General features: G+C 61.9%; 2 protein-coding genes and 1 non-coding gene across 3 annotated transcripts; 2 read left to right on the top strand and 1 right to left on the bottom strand.

The window, feature by feature from the left end:
• Positions 1-396: 396 nt before the first annotated feature.
• On the top strand, positions 397-512 carry AMSG_20105. Its single transcript, XR_001290147.1, has one exon. It is a non-coding gene; the product is annotated as a 5S ribosomal RNA (ribosomal RNA).
• A 430-nt stretch (positions 513-942) lies between these two features.
• On the top strand, positions 943-4,709 carry AMSG_10820 (WD repeat protein; the record flags this gene model as incomplete). The annotated part of the gene is made up of 2 exons (XM_013897795.1): positions 943-4,660; positions 4,702-4,709. The coding sequence occupies 2 exons, from the start codon at positions 943-945 to the stop codon at positions 4,707-4,709; spliced, it is 3,726 nt and encodes a 1,241-aa protein (XP_013753249.1).
• Positions 4,710-5,464: 755 nt separating this feature from the next.
• Positions 5,465-8,004, bottom strand: AMSG_10819 (uncharacterized protein; the record flags this gene model as incomplete). Its single annotated transcript, XM_013897794.1, has 2 exons — positions 5,465-7,820; positions 7,980-8,004. 2 exons carry the CDS (start codon positions 8,002-8,004, stop codon positions 5,698-5,700), a joined length of 2,148 nt encoding a protein of 715 aa, XP_013753248.1. The 3' UTR covers positions 5,465-5,697.
• Between the last annotated feature and the right edge of the window lie 1,310 nt (positions 8,005-9,314).

Here is a 9,314-nt window from a genome sequence, read left to right as displayed (position 1 = left end):
ACCGCGCCAAACGCCGTAGACGCTGTTGGAGAAGGTAACGGCCGGGCTCTCCGGAAGCGTCTCGAGCGCATCCTCGATCGAGTCAACAAAGCCGAGGTGACCTTGATATTCAAAGTCCATGATGGTTGTCAGCGCAGTTGTGCATGTACGTACGGAGGCCGTGGACGTCGGCGAGCTGTGGTTCTCGCCACATCGCACAGAAGGAACCGAACAAGGTGAGACTCAGCAATGCAAGCACCTCTATCCCACTCACAGATCAGAGCCCACTCACAGCCGCAACCCGCCGGATGCAGCCACATCTTGCCTCAATCACCCGATCGCCATCTCCTGGCCGGGACCGCTCTTCGCCCTCGCCCTCCACCACATGACTACCACGTACACGCTCATACATCGAATGCGTTCATCCTATGCTGAAAATACCCGATCCCGTCTCGCTCTCGGAAGTCAAGCAGCATGAGGCTTGGTTAGTACTGTGGTGGGGGACCACACGGGAATACCGAGTAACGCATTCTTTTTTCTTTTGCCCAACTACACACCCTCCTTGCTTGCATGCACCCCCCCTGGCCCCACCATCGCCACATCAATCATTTCTCGTTCAACTAATCATGCCCAGCCCCATCAATTAACTCTCATTGAAATAATCATACCTTCTCCCCCGGCCCTTCCCCCGGCACTCGCCCGATATCCAAAAAATCGCCCAAACGCCGCCTGTCGCCCTCGCCGTCACACCTACCGCACACTCCGCACACCCCTCTCACTGTGCCCATGGACCCCGCCCCAGGGAACTCATGGGACCCCCCCCCAGTGCAGCAGGGTTCTGCCAAGCGCCGCGCAGGGCAACCGGCCGACCCCGGGCGAGCCGCCAAGCGCCCCCGCCCGCTGCTCACCGCCAACGCCAGCTCGGCCAGCTCGGCCACCCTTTCCTCCGCAGTCCCCCAGAACATGCATATCGAAGCGACGTCATCGTCACCAGCCGGGCCGTCCTCCACCAAGTCATACGATGTCTTCCTCTGCCACGGCTCCAACGACAAGGGGCTCATGCTCTCGCTCCGCGACAAGCTCGTTGCCCTCGGTCTGCGCGTCTTTCTCGACGTCAAGTCGCTCGACGCCATGATTGTCCAAGATCCCGCAGACTGCGCCCGGTTTGCCCGTGACTCACACGTTGTGGTCGTCGTTGTCTCAAAGTACTCAATCGTCACACGGTGGGCCATCGCAGAGGCCAACGCAGCCCTCGCTGATCCGACTTGCAAGGTCTTTCCGGTTTTTGCCGACGCTGAGCTCTCGCTCGAGACCGTCTCGTCGCCGGCATGGCGTGACGGCCCGCGGGATGCCAGCCACCCTCTACTGGCGTACATGGCGGCGGCTTTCCCGCCGCAGATCCCGAACAACCGTCGATTCACGGATCTCTGGGAACACGATGAACTCACGCCCGAGCTCAAAGTCGCCCGCATCGGCACTCTCTACGCCCTCCTCGAGCGCGGCCTCGCTCCGTACTCCCCGGCTCGCGACAGCGTGGTTGACATGGTCGACGATCTTGCCGACCGCATCCAGGCCATTGTTCCCAGTTCACCCCTCCGCCCCTCGCCCATGCCGCCGCCACCTAACCCATCCGAGTACTACCCGCTCCCTGACACTCGTGATGCGGTCATTAATGTCCTTCTTGGTGCGAACAACGTCTCAGTCGTCGGTGTCAACGGGCTCGGTGGCGTCGGCAAGTCGTCACTCGCTGCCGATGTCGCCATCCATCCCGCCATCACCTCGGTCTTCTCCGTCTTCTGGCTCCCTCTCGGTGAGGACAAGACATCTCCCATCGCCATTGCCAGCCGCATGTCCTACTTCCTGAAGCAAGGCCTCGGTTGCGCAATCGATGCACAAGCTGGCCTCAATGACCTCCAACCCATTCTTGCTGCCAAGACCCGGTCCCTCGCCGCCGCCGGCACCCGCATCCTGCTCATCCTCGACGATGCGTGGACCACCCGCCAGGCCTCCGTCTTTACCAACCACATCGCAGCCCCGCATGCCGTCCTCGTCACCTCGCGTAACGCCGCTGTTGCTACCAACTCCGCCTCCTCCATCGAGCTCGGTACCTTTGCCCCGGACGACGCTGCTGTTGTCCTTCGCAACTACCTCGCCAAGGGTTCACCTGAGTGGGCAAATACCCTTGCTCTCAACGATTCCCGCATCGTCTCCCTCGCGACCTTTTGCCGTGGCCATGCCCTCGCCCTCGCCGTCCTTGGCTCGTCTATTTCTGGCGAGGCTGCGCTTGACGACGCTGTTGAGGACGCCGCAGATGCAACTGAGCTTGCCATGGATGAGCACCGCGATGATTGCGGCGGATCGGACGCCAAGTACGCCCACATTTTTGACATCATCACTTGGACCCTCGGCGGTGCCATCCCCAAGCGTGTCCGCAAGGTGGCGCTGGCTATTTACGCCATGCTCGCCGTCTTTCCATCAGACGCGCCCATCGACGTCGCCAACTTCCGCTTCGCGATCGACGCAAGCAATATCAAGTTTGCTAGGGCCCTCGATGCCCTCGCCAAGACGTCGTTGCTGCGCGTCGTTGCCACGGATGGCGGCACCATAACCGTAGTCGAGCTGCACGATCTGCACCTCGAGTACATTCGCCATCGGCTAGAGGTGTGCTTTGACGACATCCCTTCCCTTCCTGCCCGTCACCTCGCCGTTGTCGCCGGGGTGCCTCCGCCTGGCGCCACGCCAGAGTCCGCTAAGGAGACCATGACCTCTGGCACTGCCTCCGATTGGATCATCACCCACGGTATTTCCCACCTAATTGCAGCCGGAGCGAACCATGCCGCCGTTGCCGTTGCTCTCTCCTGGCCGTGGATGAATGCCCGCGCAAACGACTCGCTTGGTGGCCTCCTCAATGATCTGCGTTGTGTTGTGCGCCTCGGCCGTGAAGGAGCCAAAGACGTTGACGAGGTCGAGCGTGCGCTGTCGCTCTCACGCGACATCATTGAGAAGGGCAAGTCGCAAATCGAAACCGAGCTCGTTGCGCGACTTGCCTATGGCAAGGCGTCCAAAGCGGTGAAGGACCTGGTTGCTGCTGTGAGCGAAGATGTCCCGTCTGGGGCTCTCATTCCATCGAGAGCCGTGGACCCTGTCACGCATCGTGGTGCTGAGCGCTTTCGCTTTGATGGCTCGTCCGGCAATGTCATCAACATCGGTGGCTCGCTGGTTGCTGGTGGATGTGGGAACAATGTGGACGTACTTGACGTGCAAACTGGTGAACGCGTGGAGGTGCTGGAGGGCCACACCAGCGATGTGCAGGGTGTGATTGCGCTGCCGAGTGCGGATGGCCAGCTGCCTGTCCTGGTCTCGTGGTCGAGAGACAACAACACGATTCGGGTGTGGCATGCTGCGGACGACGGGATGGGCGCCATGCGGTACACCGCGGACAGTGCGTCCTGTGAGGTACTGGAGGGCCACACCAAGTATGTGAAGGGTGTGATTGCGCTGCCGAGTGCGGATGGCCAGCTGCCTGTCCTGGTCTCGTGGTCGAGAGACAACAACACGATTCGGGTGTGGCATGCTGCGGACGACGGGATGGGCGCCATGCGGTACACCGCGGACAGTGCGTCCTGTGAGGTGCTGGAGGGCCACACTAGCCATGTGTGGGGTGTGATTGCGCTGCCGAGTGCGGATGGCCAGCTGCCTGTCCTGGTCTCGTGGTCGAGAGACAACAACACGATTCGGGTGTGGCATGCTGCGGACGACGGGATGGGCGCCATGCGGTACACCGCGGACAGTGCGTCCTGTGAGGTACTGGAGGGCCACACTAGCCATGTGTGGGGTGTGATTGCGCTGCCGAGTGCGGATGGCCAGCTGCCGGTCCTGGTCTCGTGGTCGGGGGACTACACGATCCGGGTGTGGTATCCTGCGGACGACGGGACGGGCACCATGCGGTACACCGCGGACAGTGCGTCCTGTGAGGTGCTAGATGGCCACACCAAGTATGTGCTGGGTGTGATTGCGCTGCCGAGTGCGGATGGCCAGCTGCCTGTCCTGGTCTCGTGGTCGCTCGACAACACGATCCGGGTGTGGTATCCTGCGGACGACGGGACGGGCGCCATGCGGTACACCGCGGACAGTGCGTCCTGTGAGGTGCTGGAGGGCCACACCAAGTATGTGTGGGGTGTGATTGCGCTGCCGAGTGCGGATGGCCAGCTGCCGGTCCTGGTCTCGTGGTCGGGGGACTACACGATCCGGGTGTGGCATGCTGCGGACGACGGGACGGGCACCATGCGGTACACCGCGGACAGTGCCTCCTGTGAGGTGCTAGAGGGCCACACCAGCGATGTGCAGGGTGTGATTGCGCTGTCGAGTGCGCATGGCCAGCCGCCTGTCCTGGTCTCGTGGTCGGAGGACAGGACGATCCGGATGTGGCATGCTGCGGACGACGGGACGGAGGCCATGCGGTACACCGCGGACACTGCCTCCTGCGAGGTGCTGGAGGGCCACACCGAGTATGTGCGGGGTGTGATTGCGCTGCCGAGTGCGGATGGCCAGCTGCCTGTCCTGGTCTCGTGGTCGCTCGACAACACGATGCGGGTGTGGCATGCTGCGGACGACAGGACGGGCGCCATGCGGTACACCGCGAACAGGGACTCCTGTGAGGTGCTGAAGGGCCACACCTACGGTGTGGAGGGCGTGATTGCGCTGCCGAGTGCGGATGGCCAGCTGCCTGACCTGGTCTCCCACTCATACTCCGGCGAGACGTTCGAGTGGCACCCCTCCCCCACCGGCTACACCCTCCACGCCCGCCACCCTTTCTCCTTCTGGCTCCACGCCCGCCGCTCCACCTCCACCCACCCACGCAACAACTCCATCCGCATCACCATTGCCAACCACGCCGGCCTCTCCATCCCCCACCCCTCCGACCCCAACCGCATCCTCGCTGTCGTCTCCAACTGCCCCCCCATCATCCTCCGCCGCGGTCGGATGAGCCACAGACAGCAGCGTCTGGATCGCCCGCCATCACGCTAGCAGCGTTGCTGGCAAGAATTTGACGGCCGACCTCCATGATGTTGCTGCCGTCAAGCAGAGGAGCGTGCCAAAGGTGGACATGTCACCGTCAGAACCCTCCTCGTCGGCTCCGCACAGCTGTTCCAGCACGATGAACGCCACCGACGGCACCATCGCCATCACCCCCTTGGTTGTCCTTGATTGCGCTGAGGCCGTCGTCGAGGAAGACCACCCGCCGCCCTCGCCTTTGACGGCTTGAGCAGGCCGTGCCCACCGTGCGTGATCGAGTGGATCTCGGCAGAGGTAGAGCGCCTGCGGCAAGACGATCAACAGGCACTCGATGCCCATGCTCACCGCTCATACTCTGCCACTTGCAGCACCCACGCCGCCCGCGCGTGCACCCACCGACCCCATCGGCCCGCTCCCGAAAACAACCATCACACCGGAGGATGTGTTGGTGCGTATGATCGCTGCCGGCGCTGCAGCCAACGAGTTTACGTACACTATGCTGATGCAGGCACAGGTGGCGGCAGGTGACTTGGCGCCGTCTTGGCCATGTCACCGTGGCCGTCATGGCCAATAGATCAGCCGTGACGCCCGCGTACATCACCAACACGAGGCCAACGTCTAGGCGAGTGGTCAGAATGCGCTGCTAGATGTCGTGGCAAGCCTTCCTCGACCGCAACGTAGTGCGTGCTATTACGCACATCTTCATCGCCGGGACTCGGACGTCGCCATGTCGTAGTCGGCCGCAACGCGGGAGAGCGCCAGGAAGACGACTGGATTGGGAACGGAGGCCTCGCTCGAGGCCGCCAGGGGGATGAGCTTGAAAATAATGTCCCAGCGTGAGGCGGTGATGGCAACAATGCCTGTAAAGGCAATGACAAGGCGCATTAGATCGCCTCCGTAGCGGAGAGAAGCATCCATGGCGGTGATTGCAGCGATAGCTGTATCCAGTGCGTGCCGGGTGTCAAAGCCACCGGTGCGGACGTAGTGGATGTGCGCGCCGACGTTCTGGAGGAACGCCGCCATTGTCTGCGTATAGACGCCGACGCAGAGCTTCGAGTGGGCCTGGTGGTTTCGCAGGTCGTTCTCCAGCCAGTTGGCCGCTGTCGAGATGAGCGGCAAGATGGCGAGGAGGACAGTGTACTCGGGTGCCTTGGTCAGGGGCGAAGTCGAGGTGTTGACGGACGGCGCACGGGTGTGCGAGGATGAGGACGACGAGGTCGATCCCTGGTTGGCGCCTTGCTGCTGTCCGTGTCCCTGTGCCGCATGCCGGTTCTGGCTGTTGCTGTTTGGCGAAATCGACTCCGAGTCCGAGCCCGAGCCTGAGCCTGAGCGGGAGCCTGAGCCCGAGCCAGACGTCGTGTTCGAGCCTGACGGCGTGTTCTTCGACGACGACGGTGACGACGAGATCCGGGTGCGGGCGACCGGTGTCGGCGTAGTTCCGAGGTTGTGGTAGCTGAGGCCCATCGCAGCAGCCGCAAGCGGCGTCGCGGCGCTGATCGCCGGCATCGTCCCGGTCGAGCTCGAGCTCGAGACCGAGCCCGAGCTCGAGCCGCCCGGTGGCCGCGTCTGGCCGCCCGTCGCCGACGACGACGACGACGCTGATGACGACGGCGGTGGGAATGAGGTCGGGATGGCCATCGAGCCGCCTGAGACCGGCAGACCCGACGTGCCGCTCGCCGACGACGAAAACGTGTTCGAGAACGGAGCCGGCGTCCTCGAGTTTGAATTGGAGTTGGAGTTCGAGTGGGACGTGTCCGACTTTGAGCCCGAAGCCATTGGCGGCGGTGCGACGCCGCGCGCCGGAACTCCGCCGGCAAGATTCGGCTGAAGAGACGGCGTCCACATCGAGGTTGAGCGCGACGCCGGATCCGGGAACGGCGTGGAAAACACGCCGCTTGGCAAGTTGCCTGGCGCTGCCGACTGTGGCAAGCCACGCAGGCCAGTACCCGCGTTGCTGACTGGGGTGACCCCAAACGGATGCGGGTGAGGAGTCATCTGCGGCGAGGTCATCATCGGCTGGGGAGCGGCAGCCGGCGAGGTCAGGCTCATGGGCGCCGGCGCGTCGCCGCTGGCCGATGCCGTACCGGAGAGTGTTGTGAAGAGCGGGAGAGCGTGGATGCTGGCAACAAGCGGTGCAGTCTCCTGCGGCAGCACGTCGACCAAGGCTTGCGACAGGAGGTAGCGCTCAAGAAGCGGGAAAATGGTACCAGCGATGGCGGTCCACCACACGGTAGGCAGCGGCGACCAGACGTCGGTGAGGAGGTGACGCGAGCAGCCGAGGAGGGTGCGGACGCGGAAGACATCGCGCGCCGTCGTGAGCGAGGCAATCGACGCGCACCGCGTCGGATTGTCAAGCTGAGCAAAGGCCCGCATGAGCGGCGGGAGCTCGGCTGGCGATATGTCCTTTGCCCGCGAAATTGTCCGGCCCGACCGCGAGGCAATGATCGAGAGAATTGACCACGCCATGCCGATGTGGGCCGCAAACTGCGACTCGTCGAACCCGGCGTAGAGGGAGGCGAGGAGGAGGTGAATAATGGCCATGTCGCGCGACGCGTGATCTAAGCAGTTGATCAGCGCCGCCTTGGCCGTCGAGAGCGACTGGTCCGACCCGGGCATGTCGCCACACAGCCGCTGCGCGACTGCCGAAATGGTGACAAGCTGGAGGTCCAGCGTGAGGTTGTCCACGTCGAGGTCTTGCGCCGAGACAGCTTCGCGAGCCCGCAATCGGGCCAGCGCCTGGAACGAGCCGCTCAGCTGGGCGGCACCAAGAGTGGGGTTGACAAACGTGAAGAACAGCTGATGCAGATCCGTCCGCCCCACAGCTGCTGCAAGTGATGGTGCGAGGATGGAAGGGTACGGTATGTGCGAGGGTGGGACGTTGCCTGGCGGCAGTATGTGGTGCCGCTTGGCAGGTGGCTGTTCGAGGCCCAACGTGGGTGCGGGATGGTTGTGCCAATTAAGAGCATTGTTCGCTGTGTCCAAACTGGTCGGGTTGACAAGCACGGTCATGTTGTGGGAGGCAGCCACGAGAGCGGTTTGAAACGCGGCGGCGGAACCGGCTGCACGGGACGAATAGGTACAGGGCACCCCGCGCTTCTCACAAAGTTGGCAAGTAAGCTTTGTGCTTGGTATGCACTTGCGGTGGCCCTTGCGACAATTGTCGCACGAGGGCATGGTCTTGGGTGGGTGGTGGGTGAAGTGCTGGCTCGGAAGACCACAAATACTGTGCGACACAGGGGCAAGATGTGGTCAGCTAATTTATTTTCGAATCATCCGCACACCCCCCTCACGCTCCGCACCAAACTGGCACACAGTCCCCATGCATCACTGCATCATGCTCACACTTTGCAAACGCGCTCACTATGTGCATACTGTGTGAGCTACATGTTGGGCTTCTCGGCAAACCCCTGGCATGAGTATTCCGAGTGTATGCTCAGTGATCTGGTTTCCCGGATATTGGCTACAAGCAGGTAATTAGTCGTTTGCTTCAAAACTTTTGCAGTGGGTAAGGTCCGCACACTCCGCTCGCGGCGCAAAAGGGCCAGAAAACGACCGCAGGAAACAGACGCCACAGGAACTCGAGAGACGGTCCCTTCGCCGCAAGAAACATTTTTCCCGTGTGCTCTGTACACAGCGCTTGCCCTTGGTACCCTTAGCTTGCACGTCTGTGCCTTCCTGAGCTTCCTGTCCCCACTTTACAGTTCCGAACCCCCCTCAGTGCTCACTTTGCATGCCAATTACAAGATCCAATTTTGGCAATAGACGTTGTATCAAGCGTTTGTCCTCCGCTCGCTACCCGCACACCCTTTCGGCGATACTACCATCGGCACAGCCGTACCTATACTGTACCTAGCGGTGATAATGGAAGCAGTGCTGCTTATCGCACATGACTCTGTGAAGTTTGCGGTCGCTGGCTGCTGCGGTTTCCGAGACTTGGTCGCTACTCCACGTGCCGTGTTTCTGCAACGTTGACTGAGAATATCCGGCCAGGACGCGAGATCTATTGCATCTTCGCTCAGCAACTTATACATACACTCCATCCGCCTCCGGTACGGCCAACGCTCCCATGTTGATGGTGCCTTAATGTCCTGCACTGCTCTAGCAGTGCTCCCCAGTCGTCTGTCATCCAAAGAAGAGCATATGGAGGTTGATAAGTATATTGGCTATTTAATGACCGCATCCGCGGGCAACACGTGCGGTTTTTTGCTACAGTCGGCAATATTCTCCGCGACAAAAACCGACCTGCGCCGCAACATTGTCAACCAATCAAGCACTGTACCCGCCCCGCCCGACTACCTTTTTCGCTTTGGGGGGGAGAG

The sequence above is a fragment of the Thecamonas trahens genome (assembly GCF_000142905.1).
Source record: "Thecamonas trahens ATCC 50062 unplaced genomic scaffold supercont1.64, whole genome shotgun sequence".
Classification (NCBI taxonomy): Eukaryota; order Apusomonadida; family Apusomonadidae; genus Thecamonas; species Thecamonas trahens.
This window is presented reverse-complemented; position numbering and strand designations above follow the sequence as displayed.